The following is a 14322-nucleotide window of genomic DNA, read 5'->3' on the forward strand; positions in this document are numbered from 1 at the left end:
CTCCTAGCAGCCATAAAAACGACTGCTGTAGGAAGTAAGGAATTAGGAGTGCAGCTTAGGCCAGACAGGTTGGTAGTAAAAGGACTCTAATATTAGGCGGACAGACAGGATCATCTGCCGTCGAGACTTTGAATGCCAAATATTGTGTTGTCTGCAGAGTGATCGGGTTCGACATATTGCGGATTGGATAAACAGATTGCTGGGTGGGTCTTGGAAAAACCCAGCAGTCATGGTACCAGGGCTGCCACTACGAATTTCGGGGCCCTATACTGGCAAAATTTATGGGCCCCCCCCTTGAGACTCCGCCCAGGCTCCACCCTAGCTCCTCCTACACCACGCAAACCTTCCAAAATCCCTTCTTCCTTTCATCGAAAAACTTCACCATGCCCTCACCAATCACACATTAACACCATATCACATACCTAGTCATCAGTTTTTGTTTTGAGCAAAGGATTTTTTAAGCCTGCCACCACGACAACGTAGACTCTATTGGCAGGGCCCTACTCTACTCTAACCTATTAAACATTTGTAAACTTATTTTAAGGAGTTTGTATGTTCTCCCCGTGTTTGCGTGGGTTTCCTCCGGGTACTCCGGTTTCCTCCCACATTCAAAAGACATACTGATAGGGAATTTAGATTGTGTGCCCCATTGGGGACAGTAATGATAATGTGTGTAAACTGTAAAGCACTACGGAATATGTTAGCGCTATATAAAAAGAAAAAATATTTTTATTATTTTGTTGGTCAACTTTTTTGTAACTTTTTTTGTAAACTTTTTTGTTGGTAAACTTTTTTGCAAACTTTTTTGTAAATTTTTTTAAACCTTTTTTTGGGTATATTTTAATTATCTATCTTCAAGGGAATGTGTCACATACATTTTTTAAACTAATTGAAAAAAATATATATATATATATAAATATTCTGTATTTCTGGTTGCAGATTATTGTATTCTATTTTCTGTATATTTATGGAAACTGCTCTATCGCCTGTTTGGGGATATGGACATTGGACATATGCACATGTGTGTATATCTATCTTAAGACATAATAGGAGACTCTTTCCTTGGGAGACTTTTCTATACATGTTCATTTCTCATCATGTTTACTGACATGCATATGTAATTGTGCAGGAAGGGGAAGAGGTAATCATGACACTACCTATTTTGAATGGTGGATTCTGTTATCTGTGATTGTAATCTTGGCGGTTATGGTAGAGGAAACAGCTGAACAGGGATCTCTTATGGAAGTGTAAAAGCCCCGTCACACATAACAACTCACCAGCGATCCCGACAACGATATCAACGTGTCAGGATCGCTGGTAAGTCGCTATGTGATCGCTGGTGAGCTGTCAAACAGCTTCACCAGCGATCAGCACAGCGGCGCCGAGCGCGCGCGTCGCTGTGTACGTTAGTTACCAGCGCGCTGATGCAGGGAGCTGGTAACTAACGTACACATCGGGTATCCAAGGGACGTGTGTGACAGCGATCAGCAACCGGCACCCCTGCCGGTATCGCTGATCGCTGTAGGAAAGTCCAGGACTTTTCTTTGGTGACTGGTCTCCCGCTGGCCAGCACGCAACACTGCATGTGACAGGCGGGAGACCAGCGACCAGCTGGTAACTAACGTACACATCGGGTATCCAAGGGACGTGCGTCCCTTGGATGTCCGATGTGTACGTTAGTTACAAGCTCCCTGCATCAGCGCGCTGGTAACTAACGTACACATCGGGTTTCTAAGGGACGCACGTCCCTTGGATACCCGATGTGTACGTTAGTTACCAGCTAATCGCTGGTCTCCTGCCTGTCACACGCAGCGATGCGTGCTGGCCAGCGGGAGACCAGCGACCAAAGAAAAGTCCTGGGCTTTCCTACAGCGATCAGCGATACCGGCAGAGGTGCCGATCGCTGTTACACACAGCGATCTCGCTGGTGAGATCGCTGTTGTGTCACAAAACTTGTGACTCAGCAGCGATCTCGCTAGCGAGATTGCTATGTGTGACGGGTCCTTAAGCCTACTAGAAAAGCTGTTAATTATTTATTGATATAAGCGATAGCATATTTTAAAATAAATTCTTCCATAACGTTAAACTATTAAAAGGATTGGACATTTTATGGTTATTATTGACAAAGGTGTTTGAGTTAAGGCACTTACTAATATGGCCTTTCTTGAATTTTGGCACCAAATCTGAAGAATGGGAAACAGAAATATAGACTATGCTGAATACCTGCACTAAGTGGCTTTTAATCATCTTAAACACATTGGTTAACAAAAACCAGAGTTGTCAATTCCCTTAACGTAAAAGGTTCGTAACACATTCCCATTAAACATTTTGCTAACTAAATCTATTAATGAGAGTCATTTAGTGAAATCCTTTGGTCAATTACGTAAGTGCAAAATTAAAGTGCAAAACAAGAAGACAGACAGACAAACAAATATAACCAATCATTACAATGAAAATGAGGTGATTTTGTGAGGTCAGAAAAACAAGCTAAAAACCAAGAATATTGCACACAACCTATGGAACTGAACGATAATAAATATGTATTTCAAAAAATGTAAGAACAAACAATTGTGCACACTGAGCTAACAACTGAGCCCTGATATAAAAAGGGACATAATTATAAGTCTAAGCACAACAAAAACTGTGCCAAGAACTGAGGCCTAATATTAAAGTGCCATTCCAATCTGGGGTACACATGTGCAAATCCCATAACTTAAACATTAGTGAATATGCTACATCTCTCTAATGTTTGACATTGGGTCAGTAAACCCACAGTCAGGCAATGCCACTCATCCACAATAGAGGGGAACATATGTGGCAATAACAGACAAATTTATAACTGCCTCAGTCAGCCGGACATTCTGAGGTTCTATGTCCTCCTGCAATCCTGCTAAAGCTTTCTTCACGGTGTCCTTCAGAGCTTCTCTGACCTCTGCAGCCAGGTGATCTGCTACTTCTCTGGCTAGTCTGGAATAGTTGATCTCTCCCCGACTCAGCCTCTGTGATTCATTATCAGGTACAGTGTTAATGCTCTTCTGTCAGCGTTCTCTCACTGGAGCTGCTGCTGCTTCTTCTCCCCCTCAGCTCCCTCCTCTTTCCTCTCTACCGGTGCCATCTTGAGACCGCTCACTGCCCCCACTCTGGACGCTGTCTCAGCTCTGCTCGGCGTGCCCCCACTCCTGAGGAGAATACCGCACCATGCACTGACCCTCTGTGAGGTTATCAGCTGTTTTCACGCTGTCCTGGGGTGTCTCCTTGTCGTTTATTGTGAGATTTAGTGCAGTGGCCAGCTGGAGCTTCTCACCTCCCTCACCTCACATCACAGCGTCGGAACCGGAAGTCCATCCAATTTTAATGTGGATACCCTAAAATGAAAGCTGAAAGTCTGAACTTCAACTGCAGCTGAATTGTTTTGTTTAAAATTCATTGTGGTGATGTCTAGAACCAAAATTAGAAAAATTTTGTCTCTGTCCAAATATATATGGACCTAACTGTAGCTCCTTTTTTGATGCCTATTGTATTTTGGAGATAATTAAGAACATGGACATATAAACATTCCTTCTCATATATATTTTTTTCTGTTTTTTCATTTTTTTGAGCATTTTGTTGTGTTTTTTTTTCCACACTGGTAACGGGTTGTATTGGGACACAATTTTCCATTGTAGGGATTTCACGGGATATCAGGGTGAACCGTCGAGGAGTGGGGTCGCCTACCGCAGAAACTTAGGGTGCCATCCTCCACTGCCAGGCAAGACTCAGTATAGTGACCTTATAGGGCTCATTAGGATACATTATATTGTATATGTAATTTTTCCCTGAATAATACCCATGTCATATTTTTATCTTGTCTTCATTTTGGAGCGTTTTTAAGATTTTTTCATTAAAAGTTATATTTCAGGGATCCTTGTTCTATGGTTTTTAACTGTCTAGGATCCTGCTTTATTGTATTTTCTTGATGTGTTTTTTTATTCTCGTTACAAGTAAGCTGAGCAGCAGTACTTAAAAGATTTTAGGGTGTATAAAAAGAGAGAGAAAATCCTGTGATCCCAAAGTAGTATTACCCCTTCATAAATCACTGGTGAGGCCACATGTAGATTATGGGATCCAGTTTTGGGCTCCACATTTTTAAAAGAATATACAAAAGGTAGAATCTGTTCAAAGACGGCAAGTAGATTATTAAAACACGGCGGAGGCAGTGTGAAGGCTTGGGCATGCATGGCTGCCTGTGGCACTGGGTCACTAGTGTTTATTGATGATGTGACGCAGGACAGAAGCAGCCGAATGAATTCTGAGGTATTCAGAGCCATACTGTGTGCTCAGATCCAGCCAAATGCAGCCAAACTGATTGGTCGTCATTTGATACTACAGATGGACAATGGCCCAAAACATAAAGTCAAAGCAATCCAGGAGTTTATTAAAGCAAAGAAGTGGAATATTCTTGAATGGCCAAGTCAGTCAACTGATCTCAACCCAATTGAGCATGCATTTCACTTGTTAAAGACTAAACTTCAGTCAGAAAGGCGCACAAACAAACAGCAACTGAAAACCACCGCAGTGAAGGCCTGGCAGAGCATCAAAAAGGAGGAAACACAGCGTCTGGTGATGTCCATGAGTTCAAGACTTCAGGCAGTCATTGCCAACAAAGGGTTTTCAACCAAGTACTAGAAATGAACATTTTAGTTGCAATTATTTAATCTGTCCAATTACTTTTGGTCCCTTTAAAAACAGGGTGGCACATGTTAAGGAGCTGAAACTCCTAAACCCTTCATCCAATTTTAATGTGGATACCCTCAAATGAAAGCTGAAAGTCTAAACTTCAACTGCATCTGAATTGTTTTGTTTAAAATTCATTGTGGTAATGTCTAGAACCAAAATTAGAAAAATGTTGTCTCTGTCCAAATATATATGGACCTAACTGTAAGTTACACTTTATGGTGGTATTTCTCATTTTTCATTTACTAAAGCCAAATATAGGTACAAAGAATCAGAAATATGATTATGAACTGAGGCTAACGGTAACAAGTAACTTATCTGTTTAGACGCACAGACTATGGTATTCCATCTCCGTACTCTGCATGCTTCTGGGCCGAGAGACCTGGCCAAAGCTTCTCATTGACTGACCCCCACTGATATCACATTAATGATCTGTCCTGAGAATAGGTCATCGTTAGCAAAGTCACTAATCAAGCACCATCCAACGTTTTCTTCCTTTACCATTCATTAAGTTTTTTGTGTCTGGCGTTCAGTAACTATCGTGCTGCTTTTAAAATGGCTTCTGCTGGTTTTTTTCTGACCTTCACAGATGTCTGTGTGTATTTGTAATACTCATGTCTTTTACGAACTCTCCATTAAAATACAGATTTAGCACTGCATGTATGTGATGTGTGTATTATTTTCTCTTGTTTTAGAGTTTGTAAACTCTGCTTCAAAGCTGTTAAATCTTCCTCCTGACCTACTACTGGAAAGATTATGTTTCCGAACTATTACAGCTGGGAAGCAAGTTTTCAAGAAGCCATGCAAGAAATCAGAGTGCGAAACAAGGAGGGATTGTCTTGCCAAAACTATCTATGCTAGGTGAGAGAAAAAGTTGGTAAATTCAAATTGTTGGGAATAGCTTTTAACTCCACATTGGATTAAAATAATTAATGTGCTACTCACCCTCCCCTGGTCTCCACTATAGCCATGGTCTTTGTTGTCGGCATACATGACCACTGCATAGCGGGGCTCAGTGTCTCGTGGTGTCTACATCCAGAGAGCGACTGAGCCCAATGATTGTCTGCAGGAGTCATGTTCTCTGTAGTCATTACGGCTCTACTGAAGCTTGTGAGCAAAGACATAAGGTGGACCTGGGCAGGATGATTTTATTTTATTTAACAGTAGAGGGGAGTGAAGGCTTATTCCCAGAACCCCTTTAAATCATTTCTATTGTTTCTGAAAAGTCCTTATTAAAGTAAAGACTTAATTTTTTACTCAAGTGAAATAATTTTGTCCAACATGGAAAATTATACAACCTTGCAAATCACTTTATTAGGGAATTTAGCTCAATTCCAGCTAAAAAAAAAATCCATATACAGTAAGTGGTTTCCATACCCCAGACCCCTACGGTTTATTTGCCTGCCTTCAGCTGCATTGATATCTGTTAGAGTACAGATGATTGCAGTGAAAGTTTCCTCTGTGTTTTGCTTATCAGAATAATCTCCGGCAGCAGCACTGACAATCCCTCACTGCCCCCTGAATGGCACATACTGTAAAGGAAGCATTGGCTTTACTTCCACAAGCACTTAGTTCTCATTCTGCCCTCCCACCCTTATCTCAGTTGTGATCCATGCAGGGTGCTTGTGGATGCATATTCAGTGCTTTCATAATAGTATTCAGTGGGCAGTGAGGGTCTCTTTATTGATACACGTTAAAAAACATTATCTTACTGGCATGTGAGGAGGTGCATGAATAATTTGTGCCTTTTGTAAGTCTCTTTTCTTTTTTTTTTTTTCTTTTTCTTGTGTTATTTGTTGAATTGTTTTGTGTGCCAAGTGCTTAAAAATGGTGCACTTGGTTCATACATATTGTGCAAAATTATAAATTCTCTTTATATTTGTCTTTATTCTTTTTTTGTGACCTTTTACCATATTATAATAACATGTTCTGATAAAATGTTGCAAAATGTGTGCAAAAATTCCAGATGCACATAAAATCATTCCAGGGGGTCACATTTTTGCTAAGATTTTTCAACTTTAAAAAAAAAAAAAAAAAGCAGTGGTTTGGAAACCATTTACAAGCAATTTTTTTTTTTTACATTTTACTCAAACTTCCTTGTCTTTCCACAAAGAGTTTTCCGCAAGCTCATTATATTCAAAAGCAGGATTACAATGACATATATAGATACAAAAACTTGGCGCACACACAAATTGTGATTTCCAGTGAAAGACGATTTTTAATATACAGTACATACAGTAGACATTTCGGTCACATTGACCTTCATTAAAGTACTAAGTATTGTACTGTTGTGGTTTACACAATGCTCTGATACAGAGCCAAGAGATTTGGAATCCCCCCGGGGATAGGGACATAAAGCACAGTAGTGCGGAGTCGGTCTGGTGAGTGTGCTGGGTATGGGGCAATGACGCGGCATCCACCGCAAATCAGTAGCGGTGGATGCCGCGCCATTGCCCCATACCCAGCACACTCACCGGACCGACTTCGCACAACTGTGCTTTATGTCCCTATCCCCGGGGGGATTCCAAATCTCTTGGCTCTGTATCAGAGCATTGTGTAAACCACAACAGTACAATACTTAGTACTTTGATGAAGGTCAATGTGACTGAAATGTCTACTGTATGTACTGTATATTAAAAATCATCTGTCACTGGAAATCACAATTTGTGTGTGCCAAGTTTTTGTATCTATGTGATTACGGATTTGGATCCTACTTGTTGCACCACTACTTTATAGCTGTGCTAACGGTCCTGACTACAATGACATATGACATGTGACTTTTTCACATGCTCATTAGGCACCTTAATACAAGAGTGAGGGTCTGAGTCAGTCTATTGCTGCTAATGTACATGTGAATTTCCTGAAACAGGAACTTAAAGTCTAAAATAGCCTCAGTATCCATTGTGAAAATTGCCAAATTTCTATTTTTTTTTTTTTTTAATGAAAGACTGATATACAGGAAAAATTATTGCCATAAATGAAAAACCAGAGCAAAAGAGAAAAGCCAATATATAGTGATTGAGAACACCCAATCAACCACTTCCCGACCTTTGACGCCATGTAGGCATCATGAAAGTCGGTGCCAATCCGACCCATGACGCCTATGTGGCGTCATGAATTCATAGCCCCCTGCGGGTCGGGTGACCGGGGTCACAGATGACCCTTTGTTCTTCACCCCGGGGGGGGTGGCTTAGCCCCCCCTTGGCTATGATCGCTCTGAATGGCTGTTGGAAGTGAAACAGCCAATCAGAGCGATTTGTAATATTTCACCAATGAAATTTGGTGAAATATTACAATCCAGCCATGGCTGATGCTGCAATAGCATCTGCCATGGCTGGAGACCAAGATCCGACCCCCCCCCCCACCGAAGGACGGAGGCTATCTGCCGCCGCCATCACCATCTGCTCCCTTCCCTCCGCTCCCCCCGCCTTCCGATCCCCTCCCCTCACCCCCACTGGTACCTCCTATGCCCCTCTGGCCGTCCCGGTATCCCGCCGTCCCGGATCATGGGTGCCACCATCTTGGAAAATGGCGGGCGCATGCGCAGTGCGCCCACTGGAATCTGTCGGCTGCAGATTCATTTTTTCATTTTGATCACTGTGATAAACTCTCACAGTGGTAAAAATAATAATAAAAAAAGTAAATACACCTTCCCCTTTATCACCCCCATAGGTAGGCACAAATAATTTAATTAAAAAAATTTTTTTTATTTTTCCATTAGGGTTAGAATTAGGGTTATGGTTGGAATTAAGGTTAGGGTTAGAGTTAAAATAGGGTTAGGGTTGGAATTAGGGTAAGGGTTGGGGTTGGAATTAGGGTTAAAATTAGGGTTAGGGGTGGGTTGGGATTAGGGTTAGGCTTGTGGTTAGGGTTAGAGTAGGGATTAGGGTTAGGGGTGTGTTGGGTTTAGGGTTGTGGTTAGGGTTATGATTAGGGTTAGGGGTGTGTTGGGGTTAGGGTTGGAATTAGAATTGAGGGGTTTCCACTGTTTAGGCACATCACAGGGTCTCCAAACCCGACACGGCGCCACCATTTATTCCAGCCAATTTTGCGTTCAAAAAAGTCAAACCGTGCCCCCTCCATTCCGAGCCCCGAATTGTGCCCAAACAGTGGTTTACCCCCCACATATGGGGTATCAGCGTACTCAGAAAAAATTGCACAACAACTTTTGGGGTCTAATTTCTCCTTTTAACCTTGTGAAAATAAAAAAAATGTGGGCTAAATCATTTTTTGAGGGAAAAAAAATATTTTTATTTTCACAGCTCTGCGTTATTACACTTCTGTGAAGCACCTGGGGGTTCAAAGTGCTCACTATGCATCTAGATAAGTTCCTTAGGGGGTCTAGTTTCCAAAATGAGGTCATTTGTGGTGGAGCTCCAAAGTTTAGGCACACTGGGGCTCTCCAAACACGACATGGTGTCCGCTAACAATTGGAGCTAATTTTTCCATTCAAAAAGCCAAATGGCGCTCCTTCCATTCTGAGCCCTGCTGCTCCTTCCCTTCTGAGCTCTGCTGCGCGCCCAAACAGTGTTTCCCCACTACATATGGGGTACCAGCGTACTCAAGACAAACTGGACAACAACTTTTGGGGTCCAATTTATCCTGTTACCCTTGGGAAAATAAAAAATAGCGGGCTAAAATATCATTTTTGAGGAAAAAAAAGTGATTTTTTTTATTTTCATGGCTCTGTGTTTATAAACTTCTGTGAAGCACTTGGGCGCTCACTACACATCTAGATAAGCTCCTTGTGGGTTCTAGTTTCCAAAATGGGGTCACTTGTGGGGGGTTTCTACTGTTTAGGCACATCAGGGGCTCTGCAAGCGCAACATGACGCCCGCAGAACGTTCCAAAAGAGTCTGCATTCCAAAATGGCCTTCCTTCCCGTCTGAGCTCTCTCATGCGCCCAAACAGTGGTCCCCCCCCACATATGGGGTATCGGTGTACTCAGGACAAATTGCAAAACAACTTTTGTGGTCCAATTTCTCCTGCTAGCCTTGTGAAAATAAAAAATAGAGGGCTAAAAAAAATCATTTTTGAGGAAAAAAATCATTTTTGAGGAAAAAAAATCATTTTTTTAATTTCACTGCTCTGCGTTATAAACTTCTGTGAAGCACTTGGGGGTTCAAAGTGCTCATCACACATCTAGATAAGTTCCTTGGGGGGTCTAGCTTCCAAAATGGGGTCACTTGTGGGGGAGCTCCAATGTTTAGGCACACAGGGACTCTCCAAACGCGACATGGCAACCGCTAAATATTCCAGCATATTTTCCATTCAAAAAGTCAAATGGCACTCCTTCCCTTCCGGACCCTGCCGTGCACCCAAACAGTGGTTTATGACCACATATGAGGTATCTGTGTACTCAGGAGAAATTGCCCAACAAATTTTAGGATCCTTTTTATCTTGTTACCCATGTGAAAATGAAAAGATTGATGCTAAAAGAAAATTTTTGTAGGAAAAATTAAAATGTCCATTTTTTCCTTCCACGTTACTTTAGTTCCTGTGAAGCACCTGAAGGGTTAATAATCTTCTTGAATGTAGTTTTGAGTAGCTTGAGGGGTGTGACTTTTGGGTATTTTCTGCCATATAGACCCTTCAAAGTGACTTCAAATGTGAGGTGGTCCCTAAAAAAAAAATGGTTTTGTAAATTTTGTTGTAAAAATGAGAAATCGCTGGTCAACTTTTAACCCTTATAACTTCCTAACAATAAAATTTGTTTCCAAAATTATGCTGATGTAAAGTAGACATGTGGGAAATGTTATTTAGGCTGGTTTCACACTTGCGTTTTTTTTGCGCTGCTTTTTATCGCAAAAAAACATGCGTTTTTTCCCCCTATACTTTAACATGGGTGTGCATATGTGAGCATACATATGTGCACGTACGCGTTTGTATGCGCATGCGTTTTTTTTGCAGTGTGCGCTCGGGCGCACAAAATGCATCCTGTTGCATTTTTTGTGCGTCCGACTTGCCCAAAAAAACGCATGCGCATGCAATGCGTGTTTTTTTTTACAGCAAAACACCCATTAATGTCTATGGGTGCGCATACATGTGCATTGTAATGCGCACGTATGCGCAAAAAAAGCATGCATTTTTTTATTAAAAAAATGCACCAATACCCGCAAAAAAAGCATACAAACGCATGATGCGTTTTTTTCATGCGTTTGTGTGCGCAAAAAGTGCGCAGCAAAAAAAATGCCAGTGTGAAAGTAGCCTCATTAACTCTCTTGTGTCACATAACACTCTGGTTTAACAGAATAAAAATCAAAATTTGAAAATTGCGAAATTTTAGCCAAATTTCCGGTTTTTTTTCACAAATAAACACAGAAATTATCAACCTAAATTTACCACTAACATGAAGCCCAATATGTCAGGAAAAAACGTTCTCAGAATAGCTAGAATGCGTTGAAGTGTTCCTGAATTATTACCTCATAAAGGGATACTGGTCAGAATTGCAAAAAATGGCCAGGTCATTAAGGTCAAAATAGGCTGGGTCATGAAGGGGTTAAATATAAAAAAAAATTCATGTCTTTGCTAAACACCATTAAACATACACAAAAACATGTCAAAACATGTCAAAACAGCAATTAGACACCCCGCGTCTAAAATAGACACAAAACTTTGGGAAATACATGATATGGGGCTGCCAGTTTATTACGTAGCCAGTGGTAACCATGATATAAAAGCGTGCACATATCCAAGACAGTAGGAACCACCTACAATCCTGTATAGTACTCAACAATACCCAGTACTTGAATACAGTGACACACTGCAATTGTCAAAACAGTTATCACATAAACTTGTTCTAACGGACTACAGTATACAAATGAAGTAACCCAGATCAGTACATAAAATATAAGAGGGTACATGGTATATGGAGAGTAAGAAGTCGCTTTCTAGCACATAAGAAGTCCACAGGAGTGTGTGGGAATCCTGCTGGGTAATGCTAGATCTATGCCCGAGTGAGCGAATAAAGACCATGGCAAACTGTTAGCAAAAAGAGGAACGGGTGTGAGGAAGAACCCCACACGTATTGCTGTGACAAGACAAAAGACTTTCAGCACAAAAACATGCTGTTGGTGACACGTTCCCTGCCAAACCAGCAATAGGCAATTTTCAAAAAATTCCTTCTCCTCTTCAATTCAGAATACATTCCTTGATCAACAACCCATCTCTCATAATCTAGTACTTATAAATTGTAATGTTATTTCCGTAGTTTCACTGCTCTTACCGTGAAGCATTTTACCCCAGTCCTAATGAAATGCTTGCTGGCGTAAAATGTTCCTGATTTATCAAGGCACGTACTGTGAAGGAAAGTTATTTGATCCCTTTCTGATTTTCTAAGTTTGCCCAATGATAAAGACATGAACAGCCTATAATTTTGAGGGTAGGTTAATTTTAACATTGAGAGACAGAATATCAAAAATAAAATCCAGAAAATCATATTGTATAAAATATATACATTTATTTGCATTTTGCAGTGAGAAATAAGTATTTGATCCCTCTGGCAAACGAGACTTAATACTTGGCTGCAAAACCCTTGCTGGCAAGCACAGCAGTCAGACGTTTTTTGTAGTTGATGATGAGGTTTGCGCCCATGTCAGGAGGAATTTTGGTCCGCTCCTCTTTGCAGATCATCTCTAAATCATTAAGATTTTGAGGCTGTCATTTGGCAACTTGGAGCTTCAACTCACTCCGTAAGTTTTCTATCGGATTAATGTATGGAGACTGGCTAGGCCACTCCATGACCTTAGTGTGCTTCTTTTTGAGCCACTCCTTTGTTGCCTTGGCTGTATGTTTTGGGTCATTGTCTTGCTGGAAGACCCAGCCACGACCCATTTTTAATGTGCTGGCGGAGGTAAGGAGGTTGTCACTCAGGATTTTACGGTACATGGCTCCATCCATTCTCCCATTGATGCAGTGAATTAGTCTTGAGCCCTTAGCAGAAAAACACCCCCAAAACACAATGTTTCCACCTCCATGCTTGATAGTGGGTACGGTGTTCTTTGGGTCATAGGCAGCATTTCTCTTCCTCCAAACACGGCAAGTTGAGTTAATGCCAAAGAGCTCAATTTTTGTCTTATCTGACCACAACACCTTCTCCCAATCACTCACATAATCATCCAGGTATTCATTGGCAAACTTCAGACGGGCCTGCACATGTGCTTTCTTGAGCCAGGTGGACCTTGCGGGCACTGCAGGATTTTAAACCTTTACGGCGTAATGTGTTACCAATGGTCTTCTTGATGACTGTTGTCCCAGTGGCCTTGAGATCATTAACAAGTTCCCCCATTGTAATTTTTGGCTGATCTCTCACCTTTTTCATGATCAAGGATACCCCACGAGGTGAGATTTTGCATGGTGCCTCAGATCGATGTCGATTGACAGTCATTTTGTATTTCTTCCAGTTTATTACTATTGTACCAACAATTGTCTCCCTCTCAGCATCTTAAAAATGGTTTTGTAGCCCATTCCAACTTTGTGCATGATCTTGTCCCTGACATCCTTAGAAACTCTCTTTGGTCTTGCCCATGTTGTAGAGGTTAGAGTTTGACTGAGTCTGTGGACAGGAGTCTTTTATAAAGGTGACTGTGTAAGACAGCTGTCTTTAATGCAGGTAATGAGTTGATTAGGAGCGTCTAACTGGTCTGTAGGAGCCAGAACTTTTAATGATTGCTAGGGGATCAAATAGTTATTTCTCATTGCAAAATGCAAATAAACTTGTATAATTTACCGTATATACTCATGTATAAGCCGAGATTTCAGCCCTTTTTTTGGGCTGAAAGTCCCCCTTTCTGCTTATACACGAGTCATATACCTGGGGGTCGGCGGGGGGAGGGAGAGCGGGGGTGTCCGAGATCATACTTACCCCCATGGCGCGGTCTCTGCAGCCCCTCCGCTTCTCCATGGTCTCCCTTCCTGCTTTCAGCGGTCACGTGGTACCGCTCATTAAACTCATGAATATGCGCATATTCATGAGTGTAATGAGTGGTACCACATGACTGCTGAAGGCAGGAAGGGAGACCGTGGAGAAGCGGGGCTGCAGAGACCACACCAGGAGGGGGTAAGTATAGCGATATTCACCCTTCTGGGGTCCATCGCTGCTCACCACTGTCTGCTGCGTCCTCTGTCTGTGACATGTAGGCAGCAGAGGGCGCGATGACGTGGTTAGTGCACGCTGCGCCCTCTGCTAGCTGAACAGTCAGTGACACAGGAAGCGGGCCCGGCAGACAGCGGTGAGCAGCGATGGACCCCGGACAGGTGAATATCTTAGGTTCCGGGTCCTGAGCAGGAGAGGTGAGTATGGAATTTTTTTGCAGCAGCAGAATATGGGGGCATAATATATGGAACATCTTATGGGGGCAGCATATGGGGACATATTCTATGGGGCAACATATGGGGGCATAGTCTATGGAACAGCATATGGGGGCATAGTCTATGGAGCAGCATGCGGGGGGCATATTCTATGGGGCAGCATATGGGGGCATATTCTATGGGGCAGCATATGGGGGAATATCCTATGGAGCAGCATATGGGGGCATATTCTATGGGGCAGCATATGGGGGCATATCCTATGGGGCAGCATATGGGGGAATATCCTATGGGGCAGCATAT

The 14322-nt window shown here is 42.0% G+C and overlaps 1 protein-coding gene across 2 annotated transcripts in view; it reads left to right on the plus strand.

The window, feature by feature from the left end:
* The window catches only part of MYO19 (myosin XIX), a 338653-nt gene that overhangs the window by 97223 nt on the left and 227108 nt on the right, over window positions 1-14322 (plus strand). For both annotated transcript variants that reach the window (XM_073575566.1, XM_073575565.1), the window contains exon 8: window positions 5409-5574. In XM_073575566.1, coding sequence (XP_073431667.1) covers window positions 5409-5574 — 166 coding nt within the window. The remainder of the gene's footprint in view (window positions 1-5408; window positions 5575-14322) is intronic.

This window comes from Dendrobates tinctorius, unplaced genomic scaffold, assembly GCF_039654945.1.
Source record: "Dendrobates tinctorius isolate UK_male_01 unplaced genomic scaffold, ASM3965494v1 ptg000045l, whole genome shotgun sequence".
Taxonomy (NCBI): domain Eukaryota; kingdom Metazoa; phylum Chordata; class Amphibia; order Anura; family Dendrobatidae; genus Dendrobates; species Dendrobates tinctorius.